The sequence below is a fragment of the Orbilia oligospora genome (assembly GCF_000225545.1).
Source record: "Orbilia oligospora ATCC 24927 unplaced genomic scaffold scaffold00080, whole genome shotgun sequence".
Lineage (NCBI taxonomy): Eukaryota > Fungi > Ascomycota > Orbiliomycetes > Orbiliales > Orbiliaceae > Orbilia > Orbilia oligospora.
This window is the reverse complement of record NW_011645637.1, coordinates 1,037,363-1,050,051: the sequence shown is the minus strand read 5'-3', so window position 1 is coordinate 1,050,051 and position 12,689 is coordinate 1,037,363. Positions and strand designations below refer to the sequence as shown.

General features: G+C 45.6%; 4 protein-coding genes across 4 annotated transcripts; 3 read left to right on the top strand and 1 right to left on the bottom strand.

The window, feature by feature from the left end:
* Nucleotides 1-620: 620 nt before the first annotated feature.
* Nucleotides 621-1,229, top strand: AOL_s00080g293 (uncharacterized protein; the record flags this gene model as incomplete). The annotated part of the gene is made up of 1 exon (XM_011124668.1): nucleotides 621-1,229. One exon carries the CDS (start codon nucleotides 621-623, stop codon nucleotides 1,227-1,229), a length of 609 nt encoding a protein of 202 aa, XP_011122970.1.
* A 676-nt stretch (nucleotides 1,230-1,905) lies between these two features.
* Nucleotides 1,906-3,756, top strand: AOL_s00080g292 (uncharacterized protein; the record flags this gene model as incomplete). Its single annotated transcript, XM_011124667.1, has 3 exons — nucleotides 1,906-2,101; nucleotides 2,177-3,006; nucleotides 3,076-3,756. 3 exons carry the CDS (start codon nucleotides 1,906-1,908, stop codon nucleotides 3,754-3,756), a joined length of 1,707 nt encoding a protein of 568 aa, XP_011122969.1.
* A 164-nt stretch (nucleotides 3,757-3,920) lies between these two features.
* On the top strand, nucleotides 3,921-5,685 carry AOL_s00080g291 (uncharacterized protein; the record flags this gene model as incomplete). The annotated part of the gene is made up of 3 exons (XM_011124666.1): nucleotides 3,921-4,617; nucleotides 4,702-5,138; nucleotides 5,206-5,685. The coding sequence occupies 3 exons, from the start codon at nucleotides 3,921-3,923 to the stop codon at nucleotides 5,683-5,685; spliced, it is 1,614 nt and encodes a 537-aa protein (XP_011122968.1).
* Nucleotides 5,686-7,795: 2,110 nt separating this feature from the next.
* AOL_s00080g290 (uncharacterized protein) lies at nucleotides 7,796-9,627 on the bottom strand (the record flags this gene model as incomplete). The annotated part of the gene is made up of 5 exons (XM_011124665.1): nucleotides 7,796-8,168; nucleotides 8,225-8,983; nucleotides 9,041-9,209; nucleotides 9,275-9,327; nucleotides 9,404-9,627. The coding sequence occupies 5 exons, from the start codon at nucleotides 9,625-9,627 to the stop codon at nucleotides 7,796-7,798; spliced, it is 1,578 nt and encodes a 525-aa protein (XP_011122967.1).
* Between the last annotated feature and the right edge of the window lie 3,062 nt (nucleotides 9,628-12,689).

Sequence of the window (12,689 nt, the reverse complement as noted above, 5' to 3'; positions counted from 1 at the left end):
GGCGTATTCGAAGGAAGGGTGGATGGATTTGAAGGGAAGTAAGTTAAGTGGTGGTGGATTGGAACCGAGACCAGTGCGCTTTTGGTAGACGCGAGATCTGCCGGTCTGTGTACCTATAACCGTCCCAAGCCATGGTGTACCGGTACCTTTGTATGGGAACTAATAAAAACGTTCAAGATCACCCTGTCCATACATCTCCGACAAAAACGACATTGACGGGCCGATATTAGATCAGCGATGCCGATGATGCTAAATAAAGCTAGCTATACCGAGAGTTTCCAGTAATTTCGGAAGCACGGTAAAGACAATGTGAAGCTAGTGGGAAGTAATTATAGCCTTCGAATTAACGAACAATGTGAACGTGCTCCTCAAGATAGTCCGAGATACACGCCCAATTCGGAAGGTTCAAGTCAGACAAACATCTCGAATTAAGATTCGTGCAACACAACCAACCTCATCCCAACACATTCTCTTTTCTTCACTGACTAATCTTCCCTCTTCTTCCTTCTCTTCCCTCCATTCTCTGCTTCTATAACGCCAACTAGTGTATAATATATAAAATAAACAACCATCACCAGCTTCAAAACATATAGATATCGATACCAAAGTTGTATAAAATCATGAGGGCATCGGCATCATCTCGGTTTCTCAGGCCACTCGCCAAGTTATCTCTTCAACCTCTCTCAAAACCTACCTTCTTCCTCCCATCATCAACATACCGCTCCAGGCCCTCAAAAGTTCTCCCTCCAACATTCTCCTCCTTGAGTCGCAAATACTCCACTCCTTCAGATTCTCCCTCAATCCTCCCGCCGCCATCTTCATCTTCCTCTACTTCTTCCTCCACTTCCTCCTCTCCGTCAACACCCTCAGACACTTCTTCGTCGCCGTCCTCTACGGTTTCATTCCCACTAGCTGAAAAACCTTCCTACGAACTAACCTTCACCTGCAAAAAGTGCTCCCACCGCTCCTCCCATAAAGTCACAAAACAGGCCTATCACAAAGGTACGGTCCTAATTCAGTGTCCCGGATGCGAGGTTCGGCACCTTATCGCCGATCACTTGAAGATATTCAGAGATAAGCCGACAACAATCGAAGATATTATGAAGGAACAAGGGGAGAAGATCAAGAAGGGGATTAAATATCGAGATGGAGATATTGAAATATTACCGGAGGAAGAGGTGGAAGAATTGCCAAAAGTAGAGCTGAAGGGTGAGGGAGAGAAGAAGTAGTCGGTGAAAATATGAGGCTATGAAATTCAATTGAGAATTTCTATGCCTATAAAATCTCTGCTCTGGTATCCACCGACTTGTGCTACATCGTGTCACAAGGTCAGTGCATACCCTCAAGTATGACCAATCAATGGACTTGGCCCTGCCCTTGCACCATATTCGTTGACATTTAACGGATCTACCTTGACTATGGGAAGACGACTACGATCGAGTATTTCGAAGATCATAATCTTCAACATTGAGAAATCTCCAGTTTTGGCTATTCCAGCGTTCCTCACGCTCATATCTAGGTATACCGCTTTGTGAAGGGTATCATTTGAAATATTTGGTTGTTCAAACTGGCCCTCGAACTCAGAAGGATACAAATAATCTGGTAATCCTGGCACCAGGGCTCGAAACTTGAAAACATATACGATTGAAGATACCCACAATACTCCTGAAACTTAAAATGTATATTATCTTATACTACCTTACCTTATAATCTAATGAACCAAGACAGCACTTTATTTCATCCTTATTATCATAACTACTTAAGTACTTTATATACATACTTCCCTAGGTACCTAGCTTACAGCTTAAATCAATCCCTGTTCTCCGATATAAATCGCGTTGCACAGAAATTCCAACTTCATCCCGCTTCCTACAAAACCCCAAACCTCATGGCCAACCAAACAACATGAAACCCCCAATTCTCCGTCGCAAGCTGCCGTTCAGACTCCACCACGCCCAAAACCTCACCCGCTCTTTCTGGGGCCGTAAGGGTGACGAACCAGTGGAATCATTAATCCCCCAAATCTCCGAAGAATGGCATCGCGGGGTAGAGCAGCACCCCGACCTGCACCGGGATCCTCCCAAGTCAGTCGCGATTCTGGGTTCTTCTCCCTCCAAGTCTTTAATCCTCCCAGAAAAATGCCTAATACTGATAGTATTACTCTTATAAAATACAGGTGCAGGAGTTACGGGTCTAACAGCAGCCTACCAACTTTCACACTTCTCCCCGGAAACTTCAATAACCCTCCTTGAAGCCTCGCCCAGAACAGGCGGTTGGATCCGCTCTCTCAAAATCCCGACCTCAAAGGGTTCCATAACCTTCGAAACAGGGCCTCGCACTCTTCGTCCCTGGACCGTCAATGGCATTATAACATTAAATCTAGTATCTCATCTCTCCCTCCAATCTCAAATCCTCAGTGTCCCAAAATCGTCCCCAGCCGCAAAAAACCGTTACATCTACTTCGACAAACGTCTGAACGAACTTCCATCTTCTATACAAGGAGTACTTAAAGCCTTACAACTCCCTGTCTTGAAGGGTGCCATACCTTCGGTTCTTACCGAAATATTCAGGAGAAAGAGAGCTAAAGATGTTGAAGATGAATCCGTGGAATCGTTTTTAACACGGAGGTTGGGTGCAAACTTGACAAATAACCTTGCATCGGCAGTATTTCATGGGGTTTATGCTGGGGATATTGCGAATTTAAGTGCCGACGCGCTGTTACATACCCTATACCGTAATGAAAGAGTGTATGGGAGTATCACGAGAGGGATTTTGGGCGTACAGGAGATGTTGTTGGAGGAGAAGCTGTTAGAGGGAGTTTATGGTTCTAGGACTGCACCCTTACTAAATCGGCTAAAGACAACAAGTATATACTCTTTCAAAGGTGGTATGGAGACTTTGACGAAGAGGATGGAGGAAGCAGTACGAGAAGAATGCGACGTTACTGTTAAGACTGGTGTAAAAGTTGACGGTCTTAGATATAACCATGAAACAAGCGAAGTCGAGGTAAATATGCTATTCCGTTATCCCTCAAAAAGAATGAAAAGAAGGGATTACTAATTATAACTACTATAGGTGCTGGGATACGACTCCCCCCACAATTCATTCGACTTTGTCATATCAACCCTTCCAGCGTGGTCAACTGCCAGCCTACTACCGCCAGAGACATCAAATGCCCTATTTGAAACTAGAGGAGTAACGGTCATGGTTGTCAACCTATTTTACGACAAACCAAACATGACGGGTTACTCTGGCTTCGGATATTTGATCCCCAAATCCGTCCCACTAGAACAAAACCCTCACCGAGCGCTAGGCGTAATCTTCGATTCAGATGCAATGCCAGAACAAGACGAACGTCAGGGCACCAAAGTAACGGTCATGCTCGGCGGACACTGGTGGGACAATGCTACATCCATCCCATCCGAAGATGATGGCGTAAAAATGGCAAAGGAAGTGCTTCTTCAACATCTAGGCATAACGGAAGAACCAGCGGAGACAATGGCATCCCTGCAAGTAGATTGTATCCCACAATATGGAGTCGGACATGCAGGAAGGCTAAGGCAGGCACACGAAGACCTGATGGACAAAATGGGTGGGAAACTAGTCCTCGCTGGAAGCAGCTATGGGGGGGTAGGGCTAAACGATTGTGTTAGAAGTGCTAGAGATGCAGCATTTGGAGTAGCAGCGGGAAGACCCATGACCAACCTCGAAAGATGGGCTTTCGAGGAGGTCTGGATTCCCAAGGATATGCCATAACATACCATATCTGTAATACTCACTTACCCGCATACCTCAGGTCTGTACCTATACTAAACTTTATGTATAATAAAAAGAAGAACTGTACATACATTACTCCACAACCGTCCTCTTATTCCTCATCCCCCCCTACCCTGGAGCCTATACACTATAAAAGTACAGCAATGCCCACAACTACAGAGAGCTTCAATCCGTCACCCCGACGGCCCCTCCCCAACGGATACACACTAAATATGCCGTATCCCAATGAACTCGGAGTCGGACCCTTGGTAGAAAACCCTTCCTCTCTTTCTCTCCCCGAGGATTTTTCTCCTTCTCCTCTACATAATCCTCCTCATAAATTCGTCGAAGAACAAGATAATTACGAACCCGGCCTCCTCTGTCTGCACCCCTGTAGCCTGGGGGCCTGGCTGCCTTCAGTCCAATCAGATAAGATAAGATCCCGATCGAATCCAGCTAATTCCAACATCCTCAACGCATTCTCCAAAATGAAAACCCAAACCTACAACTTCCGCTCCCTCTTCTCCCGCCTCGGCCCTTCCAAACCCACCACAGCCACCACAACCACCGCAATCACTACCAGCAAGCCTCCAGCTCCCAAAAAATCCAGGTCCCTTTTCTCTATCATCAAACTGTTCTATTCGAGCCGTCCAAAGCATCATCACGCAAAAATTAGAATAAACATGGACACCAACCTTCCTAGGGTCTTCATAACAGCCGATACCAACGACTTCGACCCAATTGAGATCGCACAATGGCAAGCGGAGGGATATGAAGTCGAGTATATCCCAAGAGCTGATTCACATACGTTCGAACTACTCGGCGATACTCTCGAGAGTAACGAAAAGTATTGTATTATTGGTAATACACCTGTATTCCTAACGACGGCATACGTCATCGTGCATATATCTGTAAAAGTATAAATATGTCTAATTATCGACATAGCTTACGGGGCCGCGGCTACCCTCGCTTTGGAATACGCATTGTACCCTGTCGGTAACCTTGTCGCTTTGATTGCTTACTATCCAACCGGTCTTCCTTCCACTTTCCCATCGGATGAATACCCAAAACGAATCCGCCACATCTTCGTCCACGTTCCAGATGCTCAACCGTTCAACTATGATATCACCAAAAAAGTCCCCTTGCTCAAATACCAACTCTATCAAAATACCAAACAAGGTTTCGCTGAAAAGATGACAATCAATTACAACCCCATCGCCCATGGGTTAGCTCATACAAGAAGTTTGGCAATTGTAAGGGAAGTTTTAGGTCCAAATGTGGATTTAGAAGAGATCTGGGGGGAGCATTTGCTCGCTTCCTTTGTTGCGAAGAAGGCGAATAGAACCTTGGATAGTATGGTCAAGGAGCCTTATGTCAATCACGTCAGTGAAAAAGCCTCCTCAGACTCATGATCTATTAACTTTAAACTAAACGGAGAAACTGACATAGATCCCAACTCTAACGGGTGGAAATGGCTACGCTGAACTCCACCGCTTCTACAACGAATACTTCATCCCTAACAACCCCCCTTCTTTATCCCTCCGTCAAATTTCACGCACAGTCGGTGTAGACCGTGTTGTCGACGAAATGATCTGTCGATTCGAACATACGACCGAGATCTCCTGGATGCTTCCCGGTGTTAAGCCTACAGGCCATACAGTCGAAATTCCAATCGTTATCATCGCATGTATCAAAGCACAAAAGGTTTTCGCAGAACATGTTTACTGGGATCAGGCTTCCGTGCTCAAACAGATTGGACTAGTCGACTTTACGGGATTACCCGTTTCAGGGCCAGAGAGTGCTTGGAAGCTCGAGGATAAAGAATCCGTTGCTGGGAACTTTATGTTGGAGGGGTGGGACGATACTCTTACTAATGATGGGAGTGCTACTGTTACTGAAGAGGTTACGGGGGGGCATGGTTTACCTTAAAGGAAAGTTGGACTTCGATGTACTTTCTGCGAGGTGGGTCTGGCATGACGTTTTTTGATTTTCACTTCTATTATAGTTTCTCGTTCTCCTTTTCATTTCCCTCGAGGTTTGCTAGAAGGCGATATTCTTGTTAAGAAGTTTTCTTTGTTTCTTTTCTGGATATATTTTCTATGTCTTGTTATGGGTGGTTTAAAGGTTTAGCATGCAGGTTTCTTGTTCATTCCGTCTCTCAATCGACTTTCTTGAGCCTCGATCCCAAGTACGTCTTCGTGTCTTTCCAGCGAAATTCGATAGTAGATTCCAGGCTCTAGAGGTGGTGTTTTCCCTGTATTCGGCCTTCATTATCTTGTCTTTAAGCTAAATTTACCGTCAAGGAGGGAGAGCGGAGACTTTACAAGTACTTTAGAGGGGTGGTGATTTCGCTCTCCTCTCTCTTCATCCATCGACATAGATCGCTATCGATGGATTTACAACTTCATTATTAATTCCAATCAATCTTTCACTCTTAAAATCACTACATAGAAAAAAACCATCCAAGTAAAATTTTTAAAGTATTTTTTATTTCTCATTGAAGTTCGGTTAATCATAAACATACATCTCATCATCTTCTCCCCGCCAGTAGCAGTATATATAATCGACCAGAAATAAAACGAAAAAAACTAAACCACACCTTCCCAGACCTCCAAAATCGTGAGATCGAGAGAAAGAGATGCGATGATGCTGGTTTCATCTGGCGTTTTATTATATACATCTGGTTGTTCTTTTTTTTTTCTTCTTGTGTAGTTTAGATATCCATCCAGCTAGCTTTGAAAGCTAGCCAGCCCTCTTCTCCTCGCGACTCGATCATAGGAAAATAATAATAAAAAACACAAACGATGACAAAGGAAATCGCCCACACTTACAAGATCACCCGCCTACAAGGTATATTGATACACCAAACAATAAAAACGAAAAAGTGAAAAAAGTGAAAAAAGTGAAAAAAAAGGGCCCTTTCTCTGCTACAATGGTCAGAGAAGGGGAAAGGGTTTGCACATAAGGGAAAATTTTCGAAACCGGGTAATATAAGAACCAAAGAACTCAGAAAAAAGCTTCAAACCTAACCAACCTATCTTTCACATTCGAAAGGGTTCAGAAGAATAAAAAGCCCAATATGAGACGAAGAAAATGGTATCACCCCCCCCAAAAAAAGACCCCGATGCACAAAGGGAAAAAAAAGTGGAAAAAGAGTACCAAAAACACCCAAGAAACACAAACAATAATGTGACAGCGAGAAACTCCAAGGGTAAAAGACAATCGGACAACAAAAAAGGATATACCTTCAAAAGTTGATTTTATGTGGTTTAATTTATGCAAAGAGAGTGGGTTGTAACAGAAGGCACGGAGGCTCTGTATGGGCTCTAATGCTAATAATAACTTCGACAGACGAAGTTACGTCTAGTTTCCAAAGAACCGTATAAGATGGTTCATTGTATGAGGTGAATGATAGTAGTCTCTGGTGATCGTGAGTTTCTTCGACCGATATTAGAAGTCGAAGTCCCTCCGGTAGTATGGTTAGCGTGTATGTCGTTGTAGGGGTCGATAATTTGTCGGCAGGTGGTTAAGTTAATGTAAAAAGGGATTTCTCCATAAAAAAAAAGAAGGACTGTGATTGTGTGCTGGAGCAGTGCGGCGTGGTGTTAGGGTCATTAATAAAAATCATGGCTAAGTACTCGTTCGACGCAGTGTGGTGTAAATATCAAAAAAAACTCCATCGCGGGCAAGTACTGTCGCGTATTCGTAAACTCTAAAGGTGTCGCTGAATGAACGTCGAGAAAGATAAAAGTAGAAACAAATGCTAGGGGGGGTAGTGATGGGGAAATATTGGGGCTGGGGCTGGGGATTTAAAAAGAATATAAAAGGGTCTCCCAGAATTAGGATATCCGAAGGGAGGCCCATCGACCAAAAACCGAAATGATGCTATGTAATAGAACGCTATGCCGTTGCGATTCCGAAAGACAAATAGTCGTTAGTGTTAGGGTCGTAAAGGGTAGGTGAATATAGTTGCGTCGAAATAAAGAAGCCGCTGTTGCCATGAAATTCCATCTAGGATATGATGCACCTGTCGAACCATTTAATAGGAGCAATGACGCTTGCCGTCGCTGCGAGGACGGGCCAGGACGCCATTGACACCAACGGAGGCTTGGCCAAGTGGAGCTCGTCGAGCAGATGGGGAGTCAGTGTTGGCATTAGCAACATTTGCTCCGAAGGTATAGCTCATTGCTCGGCCAAATTTGGTGGCCTTGCGGAACTTTCCCATCTCACGCTCGCAGAGTGCCTTGTGACGAGAATCGTCCATGCCAACATAATTCTGTGGTTCACAACGTTCTTTGTGTTCGGCGAAGAAGCCACTGTAGCCACCATCAAGAATATAGACTTCAGGATAGAACAGGGTCGGGTAACGATGCATATTGATTTGACGATCACGAGATCGAAGCTGGTGGGCACTATTTGAATTTGTTAGCATTTGACCATTTTTTCTTATGATGGGATAGCAACTCACATTCTCGGGGCACGGTGGGCCGAGTACTCGCAGTGGAATATTAACAAAGTCTTCTTAGCTTCAGCCTCTCTTTCAGATCTGAGGGACAAGAGAATGCTATCAACTTGCTCGGTGCTGTTGATGTTAATGGCGCCAGCGATATGACCACCTTCATATTCATACTCAAACCTGCAGTCGACGATCTTCAATTCGTCATACTGTTCGGCGTACTTGCCATCAAGAACCTGAATCATAGTTTCGCGAGTGATCCTCTTCAGGACGTCCTTTTCAGTTCCAAAGCATGGAAGAACCTGGCTTTCACGCGCAGCAACCTGCGAGGGAGACTCGGCGCAGAACTTAGATTCCAGCTTTTGCTTAGGCGAAATGACATCCTCAGCCTTGTTGTACATGCTTAGAGATCGTCGGCACGCGATTTTACGTGGTGGACCATCCCGAACGGCTGCTGTGCGACGGTTGGCTCCAGCTAGTGGAGAGCCATCAGCGGGACTCTTCAAGTCCCTGAAGATAGGCATACGAGGTTTACCAAGACTTTCATTCAGGCCAAGGCCTAGTCCGACACGCGTGACCTCCGGAGATGCAGTGAACATGTCATCAAGAGCCATAATTGGAGAGGTCTTCTTATTACCGAGCTTGAATGGCTTCTCGTCATCTTCACCAGTGAAGCTTAGCTTAGAGGCTCCAGCGGATTTCAACACGATGTTTTGAGAGAAAAGTTTAGTACGTTGAGATGGACGACGTGGTTGAAGTAGCTTTTTGCGCCTACATGTCGACTGTTAGAATGACGTGGCGGTATTCAATCCGTCGGTTTGGACCTACTCATTGCTTGGTTTACGCTGCATTTGACAGGGGCTGTCCATGACTGGAGAGACCTCACTAAGCTTCGACCTGTTCTTGACAAAAATTGGCTTGTGCGGCAGGGGGCTCAATTCCATTATATCCGAGCATGCTGGCGACGATAGAAGAGGAGGAGTGGTGACAAATGGTCCTATACGCGACAAAGACTATAAACATGCTGGTGCCCGCCAGACTAATATGGGACCCAGAACTTACGAGCGGTGTCGAATGAAGAGAACAAGGAGCGTCGTGGAGTAGGGAACGCGGGACTATATATAGATAAAAGACGGATAGTTAACTAAATGAAGCATGATCTAATTCCCCGAAGATTATCTATGAACGTACGTCTTGTCAATATGAAAATTCTGAGAGAGATCCGCGGCCAGGCAGTCCGTAGGAGAAGCCTCCATGCTCATATCGAGATCGAAGAAAGATGAATCATGGCTGACATCAAGTCGAGGGGTATAAGGACTCTCAGGACCGAACGAGAAGTTTGGACCAAGGGGTGTTGGTTGGAGCCAATTGCCCTCCGAGCGACTAATAGCAGCTAGAGGAGAAGAGAAATCCATTTCTGCTATTAAAGAACACAAGACAGTTGTATGCGGTATTCGTATCTGATAACTGGAGAACCTGCAGACAGCATGTATGTGTAACCAGTGTGGTTACTATTGGCGTTACTTTGGTTGGCGTAAAGTAAACTAAGGACGGACGGAAGGCTGATTGGTATGTTGGGTCCACTTTTCTCTTCTTTCTCTCTTTCTGTATCTCTATCAAGATCGAATTGATATCAATAAAGGTATTGACGATAGTTCTATTCTGATCGATTGATTGATATCAATTCAATTATCCCAGTCTCTTCTGTCGAAAGGGTTCGAAGGGAAGGTCGGTTGGTTCAGTCTAAGTCGGAAAGAAGAAGGACCAGGACGACGACGACAAGGAATGTAGTTAAGCTGTAAGGTTAGTAAAGGACAAGAAGGCGAAAGAGAAGAAGAGAAGAGAGTATGGCGATGCAAGTGATAGAGAACGGAGGAGGTTGAGGTTGAAGTAGTGAGGATGTCAGGCTGGTTTTGAGGTTGGCCAGAGGACGGCGGTCGAGATGTCAAGCCAATCAGGGCAGAAGTTGTCGCTACAGGGCTAGGAGCCGGTTGCTAAGGTTTCGGCCTGGTCTGATTTCCTAATTGGAAAACACAGCAGTGAAGCGGTGATGTTTGAGCGCAGGCTATCCTTTCTCGGCTCTGTCTCTCAGTAATTTCCTGGTACTAACTAGGAACGCTAGTGCCCCGTTACTGTTACTACCACCTAATATACTAGGGAATAAGGGAGGCGAGATGAGGTTAAAGCTCTCTCACTCTCGCTCTCACTCTCTCGCTATGGAGACAACCACGATGGATGATGAGAATTGATGATGATTGTGGTGGTGGTGCCTCCTGTTGCTATGGGCGACGGCGTAACAGACTTCTAACTCTGGTCGAACAGTCGAAAGCGGGTCAGTCGGTCTCAACTGCAGTCCCACCGATACCTTTTAAACCAAACCAGCCAAAACCGCAAAAGAAAGCCTTCCTGATGGTTGTTATGTCAGATACATCCAGTGCTAACCAGCACTAGTTACTGAGCGGGCAGGGGCATATCAGAGGGAAGGCAGGCTCGATAACACAAACTCGCTCCCGCAACAAAAGCAAGTCTAACTTGACACGCCCGTAAATTCCCCCCAAACCACAAACCACAAACCACAAACCATGCAGGCATGCATGCATGCACATGTTACTTAACCTTTTGCTAGCACCATTGCCAAATTCCCGACTTCAGTGACTGTGGCGGACTGGCAAAATATTCGTCCGGTCTTTCTGTTTTATTTGCCTCCAGATTCTACATACATACTTGAGTCCTTTACTTACTACATATATGCGTACAGACACAGATACAAGCTGCGAGTTAACAATATCAAACTCACGAGATCGCAGATATGCCGTCCATGTCCAAGATCCCCCCGAAAAGTAATGGGGACAAAAAAAAAGTCCCAAGACAGCGGGAAGAACTCCCCACGAGACTAATCCTTACTTCCTTGACTAAGCTGCTTCTGGCATCTGGTCGCGATAACCATAGAAACCAGATCCAACCGCTGCTAAACAAAAGAAAACTTCAATCAAACAGGCAAATCCTCTCTCCCAGGCCTGGTCAATTGGAAATACCTATTATTGTTCAGGACCTGAGAGCACGGACTGGACCTTGGCGCTACTGTCGCTGCTGTGCCCTTCATTATGTATGGCGTATGGCCGTGGTAGTGGTCCGGCTTCACCCGTAATTACATGCTATGTCGATTGACAGCGACAATGAATTAGACAACCGTCGTCCCGTCGATGCATCGTGAAATTTGCATACCAATGACTTGCATAGAACTTTCTCCAGCATTTTGACAGCAAACCACTATTCAAACCACTATTTGCATTCATCAAACCCACAGCTAACGAACCAACAAGAAAGCAAAGTGAAAAAAAAAGGTTCCTTACCCGTGAAATTTGACCTTTGACTAGCATCAGGGCAAACGAAGGAAGCTTTTGCTCCAAAAAAGACACCAGCAGGGGTTAGGCTCACCCTCAATCCCGCGTAAAATCGCTTCTTCTTCTTGTTCTTCTTTATTCTCGGCCTTATGATCACAGGAACCTGTGCCAACTCGACCCACAACAGAAGGTTGCTTGGGGACTCTGATCCGTCATTTTTGATTCGCTGTGGCTTCAAAATCTGACGACACCCGGCATCTCCCTTGCATCACTCCTTGGGTCGAGTCTCAGAACCCGAAGAACTCAGCTTAACCAGGCCGCTACTCTGAGAAAAAATTTGTCCATGGTTTGTGTGAGGGTGTGTGGCTTTCCTATCTCCGGCGACTACCCACTAAGGCCCCCCATGCGAAAGAAAAAAATAGCTTGGGTGTTGATCCCCAATTTTAGCATCACGGAAGAGAATCTCACGAAAAAAAGGCTTCATTCCAGAAGTTTAGCCGATGAGTAAAGTTACAATCGAAATTACAGCCTGCATGAAAGGCGCTTGTTTGGTCGCCTATCATACCGCTCAGAGAAGCTGAAGGTTGAAATCTCACGATACTGACTTTCCGTATCGCGAATGCGACTGGGCGTCCCATCCTCAAGTTAACTTCGGCCGGCCCAGCAGTCAACATGCATATGCAGCGTGGGGTTCAGCCGTGGGAAGACGTGTTGTTTTGGTCGTTGCCATGGACCGGGGTCCTATTATTTACCATGCGAGCCCCTCCAGCGAGCGAGTCCAGAGTGCAGGCGCACGACCCAAATGTGGGGTTATCCGAGCCGGTATCCAAAACACCGCGACCAAAACATTCGCCTCACAACCATACAAGCCCCAGCCAACAAGACGTCGGGAAGTGGGACCCAAGTCAAAGGAAAGAACAGGAATGCGCACGCTTCTTTCGGTCTTCAGCCTAAAACACGTGTCTATTTCTCATCAAGGAGGTGGTAACATATTAACTTCGACGATATCGGCGTCAGCAGTGTATCATGAAACCCCTCAACGGAAAGAAAATCTGGTAGTTGTGCTCCAGGAGTCGCTTACACTCCTTCGCTCTATTGAAAACGCCTGTTGGAGAACCGAAAGAGAGAGAATA